At 50.3% G+C, this 22,012-nt stretch overlaps 6 protein-coding genes across 6 annotated transcripts; 2 read left to right on the top strand and 4 right to left on the bottom strand.

Moving 5' to 3' along the window:
- Nucleotides 1-2,512: 2,512 nt before the first annotated feature.
- Nucleotides 2,513-3,034, bottom strand: PV08_06595 (uncharacterized protein; the record flags this gene model as incomplete). Its single annotated transcript, XM_016380929.1, has 1 exon — nt 2,513-3,034. One exon carries the CDS (start codon nt 3,032-3,034, stop codon nt 2,513-2,515), a length of 522 nt encoding a protein of 173 aa, XP_016234031.1.
- Nucleotides 3,035-3,560: 526 nt separating this feature from the next.
- Nucleotides 3,561-4,250, top strand: PV08_06596 (uncharacterized protein; the record flags this gene model as incomplete). Its single annotated transcript, XM_016380930.1, has 1 exon — nt 3,561-4,250. One exon carries the CDS (start codon nt 3,561-3,563, stop codon nt 4,248-4,250), a length of 690 nt encoding a protein of 229 aa, XP_016234032.1.
- Nucleotides 4,251-5,907: 1,657 nt separating this feature from the next.
- On the bottom strand, nt 5,908-6,819 carry PV08_06597 (kinesin-like protein bimC; the record flags this gene model as incomplete). The annotated part of the gene is made up of 2 exons (XM_016380931.1): nt 5,908-6,263; nt 6,468-6,819. The coding sequence occupies 2 exons, from the start codon at nt 6,817-6,819 to the stop codon at nt 5,908-5,910; spliced, it is 708 nt and encodes a 235-aa protein (XP_016234033.1).
- Nucleotides 6,820-8,668: 1,849 nt separating this feature from the next.
- On the bottom strand, nt 8,669-9,286 carry PV08_06598 (uncharacterized protein; the record flags this gene model as incomplete). The annotated part of the gene is made up of 1 exon (XM_016380932.1): nt 8,669-9,286. The coding sequence occupies one exon, from the start codon at nt 9,284-9,286 to the stop codon at nt 8,669-8,671; it is 618 nt and encodes a 205-aa protein (XP_016234034.1).
- A 2,734-nt stretch (nt 9,287-12,020) lies between these two features.
- PV08_06599 (uncharacterized protein) lies at nt 12,021-13,857 on the bottom strand (the record flags this gene model as incomplete). The annotated part of the gene is made up of 2 exons (XM_016380933.1): nt 12,021-12,850; nt 13,392-13,857. 2 exons carry the CDS (start codon nt 13,855-13,857, stop codon nt 12,021-12,023), a joined length of 1,296 nt encoding a protein of 431 aa, XP_016234035.1.
- Nucleotides 13,858-19,392: 5,535 nt separating this feature from the next.
- On the top strand, nt 19,393-21,612 carry PV08_06600 (uncharacterized protein; the record flags this gene model as incomplete). The annotated part of the gene is made up of 2 exons (XM_016380934.1): nt 19,393-20,213; nt 20,244-21,612. The coding sequence occupies 2 exons, from the start codon at nt 19,393-19,395 to the stop codon at nt 21,610-21,612; spliced, it is 2,190 nt and encodes a 729-aa protein (XP_016234036.1).
- Nucleotides 21,613-22,012: the final 400 nt, after the last annotated feature.

Consider the following 22,012-nt stretch of genomic DNA (forward strand, 5'->3'; position numbering starts at 1 on the left):
AGCTACGCCGGCGATGCGGGTTTTTGTTTGCCTGTAGAGATCTCGGAAGCCAATCTTTGTCACTAATCTGGCTTTCAGGGGTCCAGCAAGAATTCCACATAACCCAATAGAGCATTTCACCATCGTGTTCCTTTTTCCCGATGACAGTATACACATGAGAAAGAAGGCCGCCCCCGCACTCTGCTCGACACTTTCGCGCATGCGGGTCGAAGGCCGACAGCGTACCTTCGAGATTGGCCCGAGTCTTATTGTAGAGATCCTCCAACCTAATTCTAATATCATCCTCAAGCTTACCCGGAAATTCAGTCTTGGCGTTAGTCGGGACAAAATTCCATAAGCGCATCCATGTGTCCTTAGCACCCAAGAGATACTCGTACTCCCCATGTTTGTAACAGTATCTCCGGTCGTAGGCTGCGTCGTGGTCCCAGAGTCCATCGGAGGGAAGTCCCACGTTCTTGGAGTCGAGAGAAGGCATGTCCCTTAAGTTCTGCGCTCTGGTGTTGTGCTTTGCCATATCCTGAACGGCGGCGACGATACGAGCCTCTTTTGCTGCGCACACCGAGCAGTTCGAGCAGTCCAAGCTGTCCAAGTCGTCCAAACAGTCCGAATAGTCCGAATAGTCTGCATGCAGAAGCGACTCTGTGTCACATTCTGCCATGATTTCTTCAAATGTCTTCGCTAATAGTTGAGACGGTTCATGTAGTCCATTTTCGGACAAATGCTTCGAAGTCGACGGCAGGAGAGGCGGAGTGATTCGGCGGGAGTTAATTCTTGGAACGAAAGGCATTGTCTTGCCAGAGCGAAGAACTCGTGCGTCTCGAACTCCTTGAAGCCGGGTTTGAGGTATCGTTGAGATAATTGATTGCAGATCGGGCGGTATCTTCTAAGGAGTGAAATTCAAAGAGTAAGAAGGAAGACAAGATACGAAAGGGCACATTGAGGGTGAGCGACCGTACCTCTACCCATCGGCGAGGGATTTTGCCAAGGACACAGCCTCTGTCCTCGCGCTCGTCGACGACAAGGTGAGACAGGATGACAGGAAGCAGGGCGAATCAGGTCGATGAGTAGGGGGCCATGATAGCACCTGCTTGTCCATAGTGGCCTCGGGTCGGCTTCCGTCACTGCCAATCGAATCTTATTCGACAGAGCCCTGCAGGGAGGTCACAAGTCGCAGAGGGTGGCTCGTCCTTGTGGTTGGAATCGTCGTCTGCCCTGGCAGGGGTGGGAGAATGCCTAGGGGTGTGCGTTCGGCAGCCATTGTTTTCTATATCAGGCTTTGCTAGCGACATGACAAATGTGTTCCTCTCCGAGATGCCACGGCATGATGCCTTCAATTAACTGTATCCCAAAACCCCTCGGCTGCCCCTGGTGTACACTTACCAGATTGACCGGTCAAGTCACTGATATCGCGCCTCCCCTTTATGGTTCGGACTAAAGATGTTGGGGCAACATACCGTACCTACCTACCACAGCATTTTGTCTCGGGTGACTCGGTTCTCAAGGAGACTGACTCTACGGTGAATTTCTACACTCGTGAGAGATTAAGCCTGGCAGCCTTTCACTTTCGCAGCCACAAATCTTGCAATCCCTGCTAGATTTATGGGAGGTGTAATAGCTGAGATCTCGTACGACAGGCGGTAATCACCATCTAGATTCTGTCGCAGCTTCTGTAGCATATATTCCACTGGCGTCTTGTCATTCTTGTTTATGCCGAAAACCCGCTTGTAACATTGGCCTTAGGTACTTTTCTAAGCTGATCGAGTGCTGGTGACGGGTGAGAGACATCAATGTTGACATGGGTGAGCGTAGCATAATAGGAGGTGGAAGATAGCACTGCTAGTCGCAAGGCAGGAGAATTAGACCAGTTGATCTAGATTAGAAAGAATCCAAGCTGTTGTAGGAAGAATATTCTGCACAGTCTCAGCCACGGACCAGTGTCCACTACCGTGGACAGTTCTCCGTTCACGACAGATATGGACTTCGTCTCCTGCGTACATTTGTTCTAACTAGTCCTATTTTGGCCACCTAGTCTCAGATGGCGCCGATCTGGTCATTTTCTGGAGCCTGCGTCCAGTTGGATCAATGCTGTAAAACGTTCTCAATTTTCTATGTATGAAAGGAGGTTTCAAAAGATTTAGATCACAGTATTTGAGCAGAACTGGCCGTGATTACCGTATTTGCGTGTGAAAGGTGTGATCCGCAATTGCCCCACATCGAAGACAGCTCTCAGAGACGCTAAAAAGAATTATCATGTTGTGTCCCAATACACGTAGAAAGTGATGCTACAGTACACATTATCGATCCATGGCCATAATCCCTCCATAAATCTCTCCAGTCTGGTTATTTCTCAAGACTGAACCTCTCATCGGGCCCGATCATCTCCAATTCGTCGCCTTCTCTGGCCCCACAGTCCCATCGAACCGTCACCTTGTCCCCTCAAGATTCCCGAATGAAGAGATCGAAAGCCATATCAAACCGGGACAACTCTGTGGCAGAGTACCATGTTAGAAGTTTAAGCTTCGTCGGGTTGCTCCGCTGGACCCTCTCGAGGACCTGCTCGACAGCAACAGCACAAAGCCAGACAGGGTACTTGAATGAGTGCCCAGCCCATCTGGGCAATCGATCCGTAGTAAATAAGGTCGTAGTATGGATATTTGTCGTTCTTGCCGAACCAGGTGAATGATGTTTTATATCCATGAACGTTACCAGCAAGGATAGGATTGGCAATAAATATCAAAATTTGACCGATTAATAGACCCCAGAGAAGAGACAGTGGGTGATAGACTGCAAAGATGCCACCCAAAAAAGCGCAAACAGCGGAGGTGACGCAGAGAATGATACTGAGCAAAATAACACGGCTCATAAGATGCTCGAAGATCTGGTCGAAGCGATCGTGAGGTACGTTGACAAGGTCGGTCCTTGCTCGATCCTGAAGAACAATCGCAAAGTGTGCGATTGCGCCATTAAAGGCCGCTATAGCGAGACTGATGAGGGAGAAGAAGCCCACTCCAAGGCGAACTAGCGTGGTACCCATTTTCTGGAAACTGCACAAATACCAGATGATCGTCGATTGATGAAGGAGGGCTTGATTTGAAGCTGGATCGATTCTTGATTGCGTGATGAGGATATTCGAAAGGGCGTGCTTGCCATGAGATATATATAATGGTAGCAGTCCTCACAAGAAAGAGTAAAACGTCTTTCGATTCTGCCTTAGAGTGGGCGGTGCAGGGCTCACCAGACACGGTTTTGGTACCTAAGGGGCTAATGCTGGGTTGACCGGGCACTGTCTGGATGTCTTAAATGTCCGCATTTACGTGTAGGTAGCGGTCGATCCACCTCACCTGCCCAGATAATCTTCCCAAACAAGGTGGGAGTGAAAGGTTCACCACGCCGAGAAGCGAGGGACCCTCACCGATCAGGGGCTTGTGCCCAACAGAGAATTGGGAAGATGTTGGACCACGGCTTCGAGCTGATGGTTTGCGAAGCGTCTATTCATGACTGGATGAGCCACCAGCGCCACCAGCGTGGTGACGGCGGATGGCCCTGCAACGGCGGCCCGAATGAGTGACGAAATCGACGCAGGGCGGTGCAACGAGCTTGCTCAAATCGACCCGGCGTCTCCTTGCTGCTGGTGCCCGCGAAAGCCGTCGCCAAATTATTGTCGGTATCGCGCTGTTAGCTTGGTCGCATTCTGCTATGCCTCCTGGATGACTCAAGAGCACCGGACTGGTCCCACGGCAGAAGTTGAGAGGAGAGCGAACGGCCGCCACGCAGAAGGCCCATCGGTGACGGTGCGTGTCTGCGGGCACATTGGACCAGGACAGTCGGTTGAGGCCGGTGATGCAACAGGGGCCGCGGTGGCCGCAGTTGCGGCTAGCATGGACAACAACCCCTCGGCTCTTGAACCTACAGTCGTGCAGAACGGTCGCGTCGGAGGGGTTGTAGACGACATGCAACCAAGACAGGAAGCAATCTTCACGCAACCTGAGTTTGCAATGGGTCAAGACGATCCTAGGAAGATTACTCGCACAAAATCAACTCAGCCTCGATGTTCAACACAGAAAAGGACTTGGTGGCCATTCGTGAACGTAGATTTCGAGGCTGCCGGCTTCATTCTTGAGTCTGCATTTTTGGCAATACCGGCTATGCTCTTCTGTGTCACCATACCGTCGACGTACCTCGATGTAGGAGCACTGAAGCTGATTCGACTCTCGAATAAGGGTGTCACGTCGGGATTTCTTTTGAGCTAATTCTGCCAATATCTGGTCCCTCTCACGCTGAGCAGAATTTTCGATTTGTCGTCGAAGGTCTTGATGAGCAGCAGACGTATTATAGTAGCGCACTGCAAATGCGCTGCTGTTCATGGCGCTGCAAAACATTGATGGTGGACTTGGAGTAAGCCGACAACCTCTTTCAGTCAAACATTGTTCGATCTTTCGCAATCTTTCCATCTGAGAATACTTTGAAAGAAGAGGGTTGGAGCATTTCGTGCGTCCACTCGGAAGAAAAATCGCGCATTAAGGGTACTGCCCGTAAAGCCCGACGGTCCATTTCCGTCCATAGCTCCATCAATGTCAGCCACATGAGCGAGTAGTTGACTGGATCACCCTTGTGTATCTCCAAAGCTGTACTTTGATATTCACGCATGATGTCTGCTAACCCCACGACAGCCTTCTCATCCGAGACGCTTCAGCCCGACCACTCGTCAAGATGGTTGTCCACCCAGTGTTCCACGTCTCGAAGCCACAGAGCCAGCATGGCTTGTTAATCTCCTGGCGGTCTCACAGGGAGCGATCGATGTCCGACAGAGGTGCGCTCGAGGAATTTGACCGGTGGGATGCCAAAACCGGCGGGGTTGGGTGCTCGATGAATGATAATATCTAGCTATGGACGCAAAGACACAAGTGGCAGCTCTCTGTCATCAACAACGAATTCTCCGGCGGTGACGAATTCCTCGAATGTCTTGTGCGGGTCGTCCAACGTTTCCAGCTGACGCCAACGTTGGAGGTCCTCCTTGTAGCTCGATATCAATATCTGCTTCACTTCCGATAACCATGGCTCATTCCTCTCCGGATTTAGCTTTAATAAGCGGCGATTAATCTTCATTCTCATGACTTGGCGCCTGTCCGGTGGAATATCGGGATGAGTAGATAAACTCAGAACGTGTGCTAAGATATAAATCATGAATGGCTTGTAGTACCCTGAGTTATCCCTGTCATGCGTTTGCTCGAGAAGGCACCGTTGAATGGAAATCCGTAACAGTAGCCAAGTCTGTGGCCGTCGCCAGGGAGTGAGAGCCTTGTGCCACAACACATCGTCCCCTGTATTCTTCTTAAAAAGAGGTAGCTGCACATCCTGGCCGACAACACGTAGAATTTCTCTGACGAGCACAGTAACCAACCGAGGATGAGCCGTATCTCGTATCTCTGAAATGCTTGTCGAGGCTTTGCTGATGTGAGGGATCATGTCATTGACAGATTCCGAAGTTATTCCGGAAGATGTTCGGACCAAGGCAGCCCGAAACGCCAAGTCGGACAGTCCAGGCGTTCCTTTGAAACTTCAATGAACGCGCCGGGGTAGAAGCGGCGAAGTCTTCCTTCAGCTGCTACACCCGAGGCGGAGTCTGGCGATAACTCGAACAGCTCATACTGCTCAAGGGTTAGATAGCCTCCATTTCTCTGCCTTGTAACTGCCAAGTCGCACTTTAGCTTCTCTATCTCTGCGGTGAATTCTTTGAGGAGAGTTTTCTTTGAAATAGTCAAATTCACTTGTGATCTGTTTCGAATATTTTGGCCCTGAACGTGTAGTTCAATGTAGAAATGGTTTTATAGGGGCTCTTCGCCGGCGAGACTGTTGCAATGATTCAAGTCTTCGTTCTTCCACCTAATGAATCTTGGAGGGGACGCGTCAACTTAGATTCTCGATAGGGATATGAGATCTCTTATCAACTAAAGCATTGATGACGCGTCCAGTGGTAAGGAGACTCTTGTTGATCAAGCCAACTTCCGTTGCTCGCTTATTTTCAGTACCGCTACGCTGGATATTTTCACTTCCAGCGACATCCACCAGGTTCAATTTTCCGGAAGAAATACAGTCCTCGCCGGGATCATTGACTTTTTTGATGTAGGTCGTGATTGTGAAGATTGTGTGGCTTCTAGAGCTGAAGTCGTTGCACTTTGAAGCTGCAACTTCGCCTCGGTGGCTACCCCGCTGCACGAGCTTAATGCCGGAGGATGCATCCTTGTGTAAGCTTCCTCCATACCCTACAAGGGTGGAATGGTGGGCTTTCGGTTTACGTCGTCAAAAATGTTGCGCTTCATGTTGTTGTCAGAGGCCAACAAGTCGTGCACCTCTTCATTTCCATCTCAGCAAACATCCCGTTTCTTATCTGTGCTGACCGCGTATAAGCTGATAAGTAAATGTTCTCGAATGCCAAGGGTGATTAGAATGGTATTGTTATGAAGTACTATCGCCAACTTCTCTTGCCACTGGTGTCGTCTTAAACGAGGAGGCGTAATCCCTAAGCAGCTTCTTCGTATCTGACCTCGCTGCAGTTTCCTCATCACTGATTTCACCGGCGAAATTCTGAGGATCGTTTGACTGGGATGTAACGCCCTTGGCAGACAGCCCGCGTGAACTTGATTTTTGCAACGAGGTTCTCTCTTCCTTGGAAGCTTTGTACGAACTAAAGTCAACCTTGGGAGGCAGATCCCTGCCGATAGCCTTTCCGAGATCAGCCTTCGCCCTTTCACTGGTATAATACTCGATAATTGACGATTTCGCTGGAGCTGACGAAGAGTACGTTGGTTTTTGTTCCATGGTTTTTGCGCTGATCGGATACAGGAGATGGTCCCAATTTTTTGATTGGAGACAAGTTAGGTCTAGATATACAGTTCAGAAGAGGTCAAACGGGGACGTTGTTGTGACACAAGCCTCCCATTCTGAGCGAGTCGAAATAATGCGTAGGCAAAAGAGAGAGAACTTTCTAGCCTAGAAGTGGGGGTCGATCTGCCGGTTTCACCACATAACTGGACTTCCGCTAGTGCTCTGCCTGTGGGTGGCTTCCTTTCCAAAGTCGACGCTTAGCATTGATCGGCACTCTTATTCCGAGCCAATTCTTTTAGCAGAATCGGAAGTAGATTAGACGAATAGGAAGGCATCCCGTCCAATATGCCTTTTTCGATCCACCGCAACGGATGCGTCGTACTCAAACGTCACGGGTCACATGCATCGTCTAAGCCCGCGGATATCCTTGACCACACTTGAAATACAGAAGGCGATTCTGCTGCGGATTTCTGTTGTATCTCTCAACTACAACAATGAAGTTCGTGGTATGTCCTGACTGGCTAGCTTAGAGTAATTCGGCGATTGCGGAGAATGAACGCTATGAGAGAAGTCCGGCTATCACGAAATGGACAAACTACCTATGTCCTGCCCTCGCAAGAATACACTGGCGAGCTGCTTTCTTCGAATCGAGTAGTCGAAAGGCCTTGAATCCATAGCTCCTACCCTCGAGTATTGACGCCAGCACGATGTCAAAAGGAAGGATGAAATGAAATACTTCACATAACGCATCGAAGGGGACTCGTCGAGAGTGGGGGCATTGAGTAGAATTTGCAAGGCAAGAAGTCGACTTGAAATAAAGTCTTGTGATTGCGTCCAAACACAATCTCTGCCTCTGGGGGGTTACAAAATGGACTTATACAGTGCCTTCTATGGCGTCAACATCAGCCACCGACAATGGTCCTTCCTGTGCAGGATCGACGCCCTGAACATCCCTTCCCATACCCTTGCAACGTTTTTCATTATTTTCCTGAGCTGTCATGAGTCTCATTGGCCGTGGCAGCAATGGTACAGCGTATAACTTCACGGCGCCCTTCATCGCTGTTAACAGAGCTCGTAAGGGAGAATTAGAAGAGGCAGCGAATGCCAGGGAGCAAAGAGTCTTCCAATGTCTTAAAAGTTTTTCCACGAATCCCGTCCTTGGTTCACTGATTTTTCCAGGCACCAAGCCATATATTCTCGGAGCTTGCACCCAACGGCAATGTTGCATTGTTCCTGAACGAGTACCTTGAGCGTGAGAAGAATATGTTCTCAGTATGTCGCACAATTCAAAGTCCTGGGCTATTTACCGATGGATGAGGCAACTTGCCTTGCTGCTCCGGGACTCAAACAGGCAAGACTGACTCAGAGAGATATCCCCCAAGTAAACATGCTCCTGGATTCCAACTGGAATTTGAACTTGGGTGATATGGACCGAGCAATAAAGATTGGGAAAGAAATAGACGTGCATACTGAGCCATTTGGACGGGCTAATTAGTAAAAGACGATGATGGCTCCCCTAGCACCTATAGCGAAGATGTTTTGCGATCGACTCTCTTTACTACACCCTCTTAAGAGGCTGTGAACCATACGGAAACCGAGCCCTGTCTTAGCGCTAGCCATGAGGTAATTTCACGTTTTCTGTCCGCGCAGGCTGCTGCCCAAGGACTATACCAAGTTCCTTCTCCAGCCTGGATTCTGAAGCAAACCAGCGGCACCATTTTTTTCATACATGAAAAGAAACCAAACCCAATAAATCGCTTGCTTCATTTCCAGTGGTATCTCGTATTAATAACAAAACTTAAAGTTCATATCATAATCGTAACATGTGGTGAAGATGCCTGCTTCAGATCGCCACGCCCACGCTGACAGCGCTAGGCCGTCGTGGTTGAGGGTATGCGTAGACTCTGAGTAAGGGAGAGCTGTATTTCGACGCGAAGCTTTGATTATAATCTAGGTAAATCAATTCCTGCTGTTGGAGGTCTTCCAGCAGAGCCTCTTCGACAACTTCTTCCTGGTCAAGGAGATCCTCCACCGTCGCTGAACATCGATGGTGCGCAATCTGTAGACCTTCACACTCGTCTGCACCAGCAACTGTGCAGATACTGAGAATTGAATTCAAATGCGACCGCTGAGCCTGGAACTGTGCCTCAATCTTCCTGGCCATAGAGGCGAGCGAGGCATTGGGTGACGTGGCTGATAATGTCGGAGAGAATGATACTGGACTTGAAGGCCGGGATGTAATTGGAGAGCTGGTTAGTGACGTGCAAGGTAAGTTGTATCGAGCTCTTAACGGGACATGAGAAGCAATCAGAGCGGCAAGCTTCCAGATGTCGCAGTAGATACAGGAAGACGAACAAGCTGAAGAGAGGATCCTTTGAGTGGTGGCAACTTGTTGCTGGTCGGCGAAGCGAGGTCGAAGACCCTTGAGCAGGGCGACCTTTGTCTTGCAGGTCGAAGGCATGAAGGGGTCCTGATGGATGCGGATGGAGGGAATCCTGTACAAAACCTTTCAAATGAATTCTGGTGTTTTTTGGTGGCTGGATTACGAGGATTCGTATGTGCCCAATTAATATTTCGATAGATTTGAGGGAGAGGGCAAGGACACTTGTAATATCGGTAGTGGAGGAGGTTGATGGCGAAATATATTGGCGAGCGAGAGAGTAATAGGGACTGACAATCAGAGGTGAAATGAATACAGGCTTATATGAGTTGTCTATTATCTCACATGCTGGTGTCGTCTCGTATTACTGCACTCTGTACCCCGCACCTGAATGATGTGACTGCACATCAAGATGGAGTATGTCGGTCAACAGAAACATGGTTGCTCACCAATTGACATAGATACCCTGTCAGGGCCCTTAGGGTCGGAGATGCGCATAGACACCCCCCAAAATAGGATGGTGAGCTGACCTGGGTTGCAACAATACCGATGAAGGGAAAAGTTCCTGGTCATGGCGCCATGGCTATTGTGGCATGTTTCACGTGGACGACTGGCTAGAGACACGAGAGGGTGGTCTGAGAGCTTTTTCCCTTTGGTCACCCAAGTGGTAACGTGGTAGAGAGGCTGCTCCTATCTGAAGCCCGAAGGGGGAACTTTGGTTTCTTGCAGACAACTCTGACACAGACCGAAAGGTGGAAGCTACCCTTGACAGGGAGGTGGAACTAGGATCAGGGCAGGGCTAGCGAAACTGGCAACTTGTGTTGACCGTCTTGAAAGAGTGAGTGGCCGGCTTCATGTTCTTGATCTACAGCGGGATCTTCTTCAGGCAAAACTTGCAAAGATCAACTCTCGACCTGTCATATTCCTGCTCGTCATAGCAGCCATCGAAAGTGACCTGTTGTCGAGTTCGTCCCGAGTGCAGAACGTACAAAACGGAACCAGGCTAGATTGCACGGTTGTCCACTTTTACTTTGGACAAATCATTCTTGCACGAGCTCGGGTACTAAATACGGACGTTATCGATACGGATGATGGGCAACAGCCTGCCCACGCCCGGGAAGAGTCTAGATAGGACTATTAAATCGACAATTCCTCCTTTGAAGCCGAATCGTTGAACGATCCGGTGGACGACTTTGGAACGCAGTTTGTGGTCCAGAATCTTCTTCTCGCCGGCCCCCGCCCACCGTACAGGGTCGCGCGAACCGTGGCTGGAGACCAGGTTGTAGTTTTGCCTTCTTCAGACTCCTTGTCGACCGTTACTTTCTTGAAGTATAGGGCACGTAGGACCCGACTGCACCAATCCTTTTCGTCTTCTGCTCAGCGCACCCAGTGCATTGCCTTTTGGGATGAGATGGTTGTGTGAATTCGACTCTGATTCTCATGACCACGAATCTACGGCCTGAGAATAGGTCGACCATTATATCATGCCAACCGAGTACAATGTCATAATAGAATCAAATGGCCTGAGAACACAGCGATAAATAGGAGACAGGGAGCCTTATCCTTTCTGCACTGGGATCACGGTAAGCAGTAGAAAAACCGATCAGCTTCCGAAGTAACCTTGTGGAGGGCAGTATGAGGACGACCAAAACACCTCAAGGACGATATCCCTGTCCACTCTCAAAGCACCTTCACCCTATATATGAGGTAGCTTATCGGTGACCCATTTTTCCGGTATTACCACCTGGAACATTACATACTCAACCAGACCGTCGCGTGCATATCAGACCTCCGAGATTGCACAATCTAACTTCATGTCCAAATCCAGTGATGTGGATGCAGAGAAGGCTAATGTCCCCTACTTGACTGCGGCAAAGCCTGGTCATCTGTGGAAATGGACTAAGCTTACTGCAGGGCGGCAGGAAAGAATCGACCCTGAAGCCGCAGACAGCAGAACAAGTTCAACTTAGCCGGGAGCCTAAACCAGCGCATGACGAACACACAGGCTTTCAGCTCCGAGACAAGGGCGCAGTCACAACATGGTACATCCTTATCCTGCAGCCGGAGACCTACTGGCATTAACCATTTGTCCCACGTATCCCAGAGAAATTCAGCCGTTGAGCATGGGCATGAACTATCGTCTCCACAGCAACCTCCAACCCTTGCTGGGGTGTTAAGGTCTCAAGAATGACGATTTTCGAATTCAGTGCCTGGAAATCTGGAGTTATTATGTATCCTCTTCCCACTCACAAATGTTGTATGTAGATGCTTGGCCAAGAAGATTGTGAGTCTGAGTCCCACACTCGTACGCAAGATAGGGACATGAGAGGCTAAGGCAGACTCCCAGGCCGGGCAAAAAGGCTCCGGCTGCTAATACTCTATAGGGAGTTGAAACAGTTGAGAGATAGAAAGTCTTAGGTAGTCGAGACCTGTGATCCATGGCAGTGTCCCGTCACTTTCCCCGTCACTCACAATCGGGTAGTCTGTGCGAGCCATTTAAAGTCGGAGCTCCGCAAGGCCTCGACAGTCGATAACGCCAGCAACCTTTGCCTCCACCTATGTCCACCATCATTCGTTTCCCCCAGCTCATCGCAAGACAGTGCCTTGCATCCTATCTCCAGTATAGCCCAACGCTCCCAAACCCCGTGTTGGATTCATTAGTCTATGAGGACGTAGGATCCATTCTGCATACGTATCCCGCTTTATCGTGGCTAACCGCACTTCCCAATCATCCTTCTCCTCGTCATCGACCCCAAAATCTGTCGTGGCCTCTTCAGCCTTGGGGATGTCACGCCCGAGGGTCCTGGACATCATTTTAATTCGGTATGCTGGCGAGACGGTGTGCATTTATGGCTTCGCTGGGCTCTTCTTGTTGAACCACACGCAGCACACAGTCGTCCAGATGCTCATAAAAGCTTTGAGCATTGATGAAGGTGGCCGAACAGGTCGAGCATTTGCCATTGGCATCTTGACAATGACTGGACAACATTCGGGAGTTGACGGTGGGACTTCGCTTGCGGCTGTTGGGGGCGGTTAGTTCCACCCCGTGAACGGAAGTCAGGTGCCGCTTCAAAGCAACGGCTCGGTAAAATCTTTTCTCGGCAAGGAAGCCGGAACTTGGACAGAATGCGCACACCATGGTGCCTTTGAAATGTGTCAAGGCATGTCGGTTCTTGTCGTACTTGCGGGCGAACCCTTTGCGGCGATACTCACATGTCGGAATGGGGCACTTCTCTGGTCGCTCGGTTCGATGAGTCAACAGATGGGCTTTGAGATCCTTGAAGACCTTGCCGCACTCGGGGTGGGGGCAGCGACCCCTCTCGACGCCCTCTTCAGTGGGCTCCGACTTTGAGCTGCTGTGTGAACCTACAGAGGAAGCGGGGGAGGGTCTTCTCTTCAGCAAGTCTTGTTGCGGCTCTTGAGGATAATAGTGAGAGTGTATCGGAGGGTCGGAGAATTGAGTTGTAGGGAAAATGCTGTACGGCTGTGGGGGTAGAGCCGGTGACCCAGTTGGGGACAAATTGGTGAAGGTGTTCATGTTAGGTTGAAAGAGTGTCGTTTTGGAGAAGGCGGTCTCTCCAAATGAGCGTGTGGCGTAGACCAAGGAAGGATCTAGAAACCGGGCGGATTGTTTGGTTACCTTCTCTGCTCCAAGGAGGATCATTCACCGTTGAGGGGAGGACAGGAAATAAAGGAAAAGACGGGATTAATGTATGACGGGCAAACATGAGTCGAACATAATGATTCAAGCGGTGGCAAGAAATCTCCCCTGCTTGAGCAAAGAAATGGGAATGGAACTGGCTTGCGGGTCGGAGCCACGGCACTGCGGCGATGGGGGAAGCCGAGCATGCTGGTGGATGGTGAAACGAGAAAAATGAATGCGAGCTGTTTGGAGACGCAACGTTCTTTGGTGTCTGGGGGCAGTTGAAGCTGGTGTCGTGGGTGACATGAAATTTCGAGTCGACCAGTTCTCAGTGACAAGGGAAGAGAACGTGACAGTCGAACTCGGAATTGTCTGATTCCGAATCGCGCGGGGCAGACTCCGAAACGGTACGGGTGTACAGCGTTTCTGGACAAGAAGAAATACAATGTGGATGACAGGACTTGTCATTCACCGAATGGGAATGGCGAGGTGGAATAGTCGGAAGACGCAGCGGAGCAACAGAGAAAAGATCCACACACTCACCTACATAGCTGTCCGGGAGTTTTTCCAAGGAGAAGTCAGCCTCCATCGTTGGGGGCAACATGTCTTGCGAGGAAGAGTCTTGATGAGCAATGATCTCCAGACCATATGGCCCCGTTGTGTGATCAAAGTTGTCCTGGCTGGAGATAGTGTGTGATGGTGCAGAGTCAGGCGAGCCCATTGCGCCCTTATCTACACTGGGGACGGAAGCGATCCAGCCAGACGAAATCAGGGCGGGTGGCCTGTCGTGGAATTGTGGCACTTCGTGCTTCAAGGTCTGCGGTGCCGTTGCAAACATGGCAGGGGTCGCCAAATATGAATAGGGAAGTGGATGGAAGTTGGTGTTCATGCCGTCGGCCGACTTGTACAAGTACGTGACCAAGCCTGGAAAGGGCACCTTGACAGTCCGGTCCAGCATATGGTCAAAGCCGTCGCACTGGTGGCCGTTTGAGTGTTCGAGGGCAAGCATGATGTGATATGGATGTCCCACAGCCACAATTGCATGAAACCAGAGGGATATGTCTTTGGCGCAGATCTTGCGTCGGTGCCGTACACCCGGGGAGTCGCGGAGGTTGTGAGTAGTGAGGCGCCTGGGTGCAGAAGTGAGAGCGCACTATCGACAGATCTCTAGGTACGCACGCTGGGCCTTGGTGGAGGCTATCGGACAAAGTCAACAAACTTAATGTCAATCCCGAGAGGGCAGAGGAGGTCGGAACAGGAAGAAGGCGGCTGAAAATGTGTCGATCGGCTCTGCATATACTAAGGTACTCTTCGGCCGCAAGGGCGGCGCAAGCCGTGAGGGATAGTAGATGTTGGACTTGATGGACTTATCCCGTCGTTGCCTCTATGAGGGATGGTTGATGACACGAATGGTCCAATGATGGACAAGGTCGAGAATTCAGGTTGAGGGTCCTTGGGGTGAAAGCTCGTGATATATGTCAGTGCTTTGGGCGTTGCAGAGACAATGGCTAAAAGCAGTGGCCATGTCTTTTTCGGGTGGAATCCACCTAGCTTAAACTACTTTCCCAGGCGCAAATTGGTAACATGGGTGATGCACAGTGACCCGTTGTTTTTGGGCTTGTGGTTACGAATAGTCGCTGTAACCCGGTATATGGAGAAGCCAACCACCAAAGTAGCGAGTAATGCATGTGCAAGGTACATAACTAGTCCCGGGGGAGGCCTAAATCTCGCGCTATCAGTTGGCTGCCAGGTGACAGACCCTGGCGCTTCAGATGCGGAATCAGATGTTTGACGCAACTAGGACAGTTTCTGTGATTCGTCTTCGCCCTGGCTTTCGGTGGAGGCGGCCATGGTAGATTCACATGGCTCATGAATCCGCGGCCGTGTTGCCGAGGTCGGATTGGCGAATGGGTTCCGGATACCCGTGAAGCGGTGGCGCTTACCACAGGAGCATTTGCGCTAGACTCTCCCACCACATTGCATTGTTTCCAAAATGGCATCCTCTTTTTCCTAGCTCTGTTCTTCTGAGAGCGTGGCGTCGTAGCAAAGTAACTGTTGCAGTTATTGTACTGGTAAACCGCTTGCGGTCGTACTCTATGGTTCGTATACGCAGGAGGGCCATCACACCAACCTCCGAGCACCGCAGACCAAATCTCCAGGTTCCACGGGCGTAGGTCTGTTCCAGGTTTCCCGTGGCGAAGTACGAAGACTCCGTAGAGGGGGTTCACGGCACTGGCGAGCTCTGGAGAGAGAGACTGACCTATGAGAGATCAGATCGAGCAACAGGGCCCTGATCTTGCCTGCCCCGTTTGAGCGACACCATCACATGTTGCGGGTTGTTCTTTTGAGCTTCAACACTTGCTCAAATCGTCTTAGTGTCCTCATCCTCTCCGTCACACCCCCCTCTCTTAGGCGAGAACGATACGATTTGCGCCATCGTGCAGATGCGGTCGACCAGGGCTCGAAAAGCACCCGGTCGCGCTTGGAGGGGCTGCCGGTCTTAAGATGCTGACGGCGCTGGTCCGTAAGACGGTTTTGGTGGCACTCCAAGACCTTTTTCCCTCATCAAGTCGAGTTAGTACTACTCCGTAGTGACTTGACTGCACGCACTATTGGGTACCCGTACTGTAGTTAGCTACAGAGTCCACAGAGCCCTGTGGACGGACGGCTCTTCCTGCAAATAATTGCCGTACGTACAGTCTCCGTTTCCATTGTTGCTCATGAGCTCTAAACTACCATTGTTTTCAATTGGTACGGATACACAATCGTACGTCAAACAGTGCCTCCTGTCAGGCGCATCATGCACCAGGCGGAAATGAAGTAAGGCCCTGTATTTTCCGACTTAGGTGCGGCAACACCTTCACGTTGATACTCTCTAGTGGCGATTGCTGTACTGAGCTCGATAGGATCTCTGAAACTTCTTGATTTCTTGAAAACCCGTCGGCTTTCCTTGCTGCCCCCAAACCTTGTGTGGACACGCGTCCAGCATTTGAAATCATGGATCGACACAGTTAATGCGACAGACTTCTGGTACTCGCCCCCACTCTCCAGTGACGACTGGCATGTCCGCATCGGCCGCACCGAAGCCAACTGTGAGAGATCCAGTACCCCTGCCGAGCACGTATGAGACTCGCTCCCGATGGCGATACATCCCGGCTCTGCCTTCTTGCGCCTGAAATCTGTAATGCATGATGCTTGTGTTGGCAGGAAGTTAGTTGATGATCTTCACTTCGTCTCTGAAGTTTACTGACGTCTTTATCCATGCCCTTTACTTGGATCGATTCCAGGTTCTTGCGTCAGCTGTGTGATCCATAGCTAGGCAGATTCGGCCATTTCGATATGGTTCGGTCTGTTCATTTTGTTGTACATTTTCTTCCTACCTGCCAACAGAAGTTTGAGAAGAGAGAATCAGGTCGACACGCACACATACTATTGGCTAGGAGACACTTCTGCTCGTTGAAGTCCGATACCCGCCTGCGTTAAGATCTTCCCAATCAGTTGCCATAACCCGGGTTGGGTCCTGTGGCTGATTCTGTGCCATTGATGTGGTCTTGTGCTGATTTGCCTCCGTCAGGTTTGTTGCCTCATGGACTACTGATGAACCCTGTTCATCTCAATTCACTTGACGTTGCGTCTCCGTGGAGGGAACTTGGACTGGGACTCATGTCGAACCAAGGCATGTTCATGAGACAGGCGGTGGGCTCGGTACCAGGCATCATCGCCTTCTTGACACGGCCTTCTAGCATCGATGCCCATGCGTTCACCATCTGACAGGTCGTGCCTGGTGTCAAATTCAGCAGGATGTGGCGAGATCAAGGTTTGACTGATGATAACTGGAACCCACGTACTTGTTATGTCGTTTGATTTGTGACCATAAGCTTGTACATACCCTACTAGAAACACCAGTACTTCTCTTCTCATTTTCCTTTTTACCTTTTTTCCTTGTCTCCTGGATTCAATTTCTCCTGTCATCGCCACCATGTATACCTGTGGGCCGGTTAGGAGTCACGTACAAATGTCGCATCCTTCCGCTGCCTCAGATGTTGCGTCGAGCTTCGAAACAGGCCAGAAGATCCTTATTCAAATATATGCTGGGCAAGGACACGGGTCGAGTCCAGCAGGTGGAGAGCTCGACTGTCCAACCCCGCAAGGAATCAAAGGTGATAAAGTTATTTAGCTCCACGGGTCCTTAGCTGCGGCTTCATGTTCCGGCGGAGGACGAAGCTAAAAGATGCGTTCAACAATATACTGTAGACCAGAGTTGCACTATATCCCGAGTTATACAAACTTGATAGCTCCTCACCATGTTACTAGCATATTGAACAATAATACTAGTCCCAACACAACAGGTCATTTAATCCTCTGATATAACGGTCCCGTTTACGACGTAGGAAATGGACGTCTTCAGTAAATTCTCGACCGCCACCGATGGACCTTTACCAGAGATCTGCGAGGCCCTGGATTCAGTGCTTCTCAAACCCAACTGAGGTTCGTTCTTTGGTTGAGGGTGAGTTGTCTTGCCTGGGCCCTCCTCAAATGGTGATTTTTTCGCTAAGTCAAGAATTCCGTCGCCAGTACCAGGGTACGAGAGGGTAATTGCCTTAGAGTTGTCTGCAAAAACCTGCGCCAAGGGCATATTCAGCACAATATGTAGATTGTATGCGACAGAAACGCACCTCTAAGATCCTCATTGTTTCTGCATGCTTGTCAGGTTGGAAGCGAGGTGAGCGCGTTATCCCTCGGAGAGCCTCGAGGAGGATTTGCCGTTCCATTTCCAAATTGTGAATCATTTCGCTACACTCTTTTAGTTGGCTGTCGATATCATGTGAGACTAGAGCGTCTGGCCTGCACTCCTACCGGTTCTAATAGCGCACCCCTGATCTCGAGACTTTTTCCTCTCCTGATATACACAGCTTGCGTTGGCTTTATGGCACCGGAGGCGTCGATCACCTCCGGAACATTTGAGGCGACGGGTCTGACATCGAACACAGGCGTGCGAGGTTCGTCGCTTCTCGGAAGTACTCGTTGTATACATATGGATTGGGGAGCTGGCCGCAATCAGTCGCGTAGGTCCTAGGAGAAATGACTCGTCGACCAGCAAGTTGACTCCGCCTTCTTCCACAGTATTCTTGATTCTTCTGGTGTATTAAATCGGAACGGTCCTCCGTGCGGACTCACGTTCCCATCAACTAATTCCGAAGAAAGAAGTTTTGAAGGCAACTTATCCGTGGTCGAAGAAGTATGGTCTTCGTATAGGCTAAACCTCTTACGATATGTATCAGGGGACAAGGTAACATAATTCTGACATCCATCTTGCCGAAGCCGCATCATGATGGGGGCTTTAGACATCAAGTCGGTAGTATGACTGGAGTATGAAACCCTGGCACTCAGGTCGACAGTGGTAAACTTCTTTCGGCGAGGCATGTGGCTCGAGGACACGAGGAAGATCGAAATGAATGGAGAGAAATCCCAGGAAATCAAGAAAGTGACGAAAGTAGGGTCGGCATGTAGGCGATGCTGTTGCACATGTCGTGTAAGGCTCGTGCCGCCAGCACAGCGGGTGGCGAAGAGCGAGAGGCATCACAGCATCGAGAAGATCGAGCTGAGTTGCGGCCCCGTTTCAGCGTGGACATTTGACAAAGGGCTTCGCAGGCATGAGGCATGCAGACGAGTTGGAATTTGAGAGAACTCCGCGAGCGTGGTAGAGACATCGAACTGGGTTAGAGGTCATTAAAGCCCGAATGTACGCAGTCGAGAATGCGACGTGAGACAAAGAACGGAGGGTTGAGCGAGAAGTGGAAAGGCAGGGCAACGTTCAGGCGTTAAGAATGCTAGTCTGACAAAAGTTTGAACGTCTAATCGTCAAAAGCGGCGAGGAAATGGTGGGGCTAGTCGGTTGTCACAAGCGGGCGTCCATCGTCCGGTGAAGTTCACAGCCGGTTGAGACTGCGCCGACCTTACCAGACGTAGCCCATCCTACCTCTTCCAGATTGCGCATCCGCAACCCGCTATCATCAAGTCGGACTATGGTGTAGCCTCCCTACACCTTTAAATCTCTACCACGCGTCATGGGGCGCTCCCCGACACCCAGCGCTTCAGGCCCTTCGCAATCCACAGGGCGCTATATTGCACAGAGAGAGATCACAGCAGTTGCGATATCCGGAACAAACGCAGCCAAGGGCGCAGACGGACCACATACAGCACTCGATGACCGGCGTCGAATACAGCATGCGTGCGAACCTTGCAGGCTCAAAAAGACGAGATGTAACGGAGAAAAGCCTGTATGTAGGCGTTGTCGTGGATTGGGATTTGTGTGCGTTTACGCAGAAAAAAAGGGGGACAAAGCAAAGAAGTACGTCCAGAAGTACATACAAGCTAGATTGTTGAACCTCACAGAGTCGATGATAGGGTCGGCAAAAGACTAGCAGATTGCGAGGCTTTGCTTAAAAATTTGGCGAACAGAGTTTCCGAGCCCGAGGCGAAGCTCATAAAGGCATATTTTGGAGAAGTATGGGATTCCTAACCGTGTAGCTATGTGGTTTTAATGCGTCAGGAATCCGCGAAAGACTCGGATACACAAGAAGTCGACATTGCAGCTACTCCACGGACTGGGAGTAACGAACACCGGGGGACTTCTACAGCCAATTCTGAAGATTCAGCTGAGCAGACTCTGACCGGAGAAACCCTGTACGGTACAAAAGAAGACTTCACGCGTAAAGAGGCGACAGTAACTGGTTTCATGGGGCCGACTTCAGAGGTGACTTGGATGCAGACCATACTGGATGGTAACAATCTCGACGACTTCCCGCCAACCTCGACGCATCCTCGTCGCGACGCTGAAAGGCACTATACTGACTCCCATTTATCAAGCTCCGGACAACTTCATGGCAATGACACAGCCCGTATGGCGGAGGTGGATCACTATTTCACGATAAACAGCGTAAGTTACCATTTGGATGACGCTCCACTTTCTACCTTACAACCTGTCGAACCATACGACTTGCCACTGGCCGAGACTGCACAGTTTTTGTTCTATACTTATCTCCAACATGCGCACTCAACGTTCCCAATTATTGGAAAATCCACCCTTACATCACAATTTCACCGATTCTTGTCGAAACCCTTTCAAAGACCTCCTGACGTGTGGCTCGCAATTATCAATATGATTTTTGCCATTGCTGCCAGGTATGCCACTCTTGTTGGGGTCGACCCTGGCGGAAATGTGGAAGACCATCTTGTGTACTTCACCAGGGCCAGATATCTCGCTATTGATAGCGAGACATTGTTCAAGTTCCCGGACCTGCAGCTCATCCAGGTATTTGGGTTGATGACTTTCTATTTTCTCTGCACCAGCCAAATCAACAGGTACGAAACTGATTTCCTAATCTGACGCAGAACTAATATGAGAAGAGCTTGGGTGTTGATAGGCATCGCTATGTCCCACGCAACGGCTCTTGGCTTGAACTTGCGCAACGATAGTACCCAATTAAAAGACCATTTGAAGGAGATCCGCTACCGAGTTTGGTGGAGCCTCTATGTTCTCCAGCATCGACTCTGCATAATTACCGGACGTGTCACTTATGTCCTCGACCAACAATGCTCAACGCCGCTCCCAGTTCCCCTCGAAGAGGATGAGTTTGATACCGACAGAGGTGTGGAGCTCCTTGCGAAGGAATCCCAACTAGGGCCTCGAGCACCCTCTTCAAATACGCGTGTCCCGAACCGATCGACATCCACATGTTCCACTGATGGAGATCGCTCTTTTCCACCGCACCAGCAACCCCAATCGTCGACAACCATGTCGATGCCACAAGTTGGATTATCCTGGGCAAAAGATATCACGGCTAACCCGTCACTTTACTTTCTCCATCTCACGCAGTTAGCAAGGCTCAGCCAAAGTTTACTTTCTCAGATTCAGAGCATTGCTATTGGTACCCGCCAGTCGTCCCGACTCGAAGATCTTGGATTTCAACTTGAAGACTGGGTTCGCAATCTTCCGTCAGTTTTCGACTTCCGGCGCAACAATAAGGAACAAAGTTTCCGTGAACTCAGACTTAGTCTAGGGTTCTTCTACTATGGAACACAGATGATAACCTACCGATCCTTTTTGGACCGATTGCCGGATCTAAACCTTACTTGTCAGTCCAAAGATTCGGATAATTTCGACTTTTCAGCTGCCACACATTGTGTTGAAGCGGCGAAGGCTATAATCCACCTCGTCCCTGACGACTCCAATGCCGAAGATATTATGCAGTGCGGACCTTGGTGGTCTGTTTTACCCTGGCTCGTGCAGTCAACTTTGATCCTAATTCATTGGCTATCTTTTCCTGTGTATCGTGCAGCTGGAGGTTTCCGCGATACCTTGGGAACTTTGAAGAGAGCAATAAGGCTGCTCCACGTACTCAGCGAGCGCAATCTCTCTGCCAGTCGAGCCTGGAGCCGATGCAACCTTATGTTGCGTGCAGTAGCAGCTAAGTCTGATGTGGACGTTAATGATCTTCCAGTGGAGACTCTATTTCATGGTACTCCTCCTTCAGCACACGGCACACTAAATACTAGAGGAGTGCCTTCACATGAGGCCAAGGCACCTTTTCAACACTTCCCCGTCACCCGTACGATTCTCACGAGCAACCAGGCGTCTTCACCTCTTCAAAACCATGTCGGTGTAAATGGTTTTATGCTTTTTGATCCCCTGCTCGGATGGAGGGAACCTATTGACGTGAACCGTACAGAAGGGGGGTTCTATCACACTGCCACCTATTGAGGCTCCAACCCGTAATATTAACGAATGGCATGCCTAAGGTCCGCATGCACGGTATCGCCAAGTTTCAATTCCTCCAAATCTCCAGGCACCAGTTCAGCTGTTGGAACATTGATTGTTTCGCCTCCACGAATGACGTTCGCGGTGGGCTAACTCAAAGATCGCAAGGAATCCAGAATGGGCGATATATAAATACCTTCGAACCCTGCTATGAGAAAATCGGCCCTTGATAAGGGTATGCCGAGCTGGCAATTATCATGTCCGCCTATCCCAAGCAGCTTGGCGTGCCCATTTCATGACCCTAGAGCGGGTGCACAACCAATATCCTTTGTATGCGCACATGAAGGTAGTATCGTGTTACGATTCGCTCCACCAAAGGTGTCACTACACGTATGGGTTTCCT

The sequence above is a fragment of the Exophiala spinifera genome, assembly GCF_000836115.1.
Source record: "Exophiala spinifera strain CBS 89968 unplaced genomic scaffold supercont1.5, whole genome shotgun sequence".
NCBI classification, from domain to species: domain Eukaryota; kingdom Fungi; phylum Ascomycota; class Eurotiomycetes; order Chaetothyriales; family Herpotrichiellaceae; genus Exophiala; species Exophiala spinifera.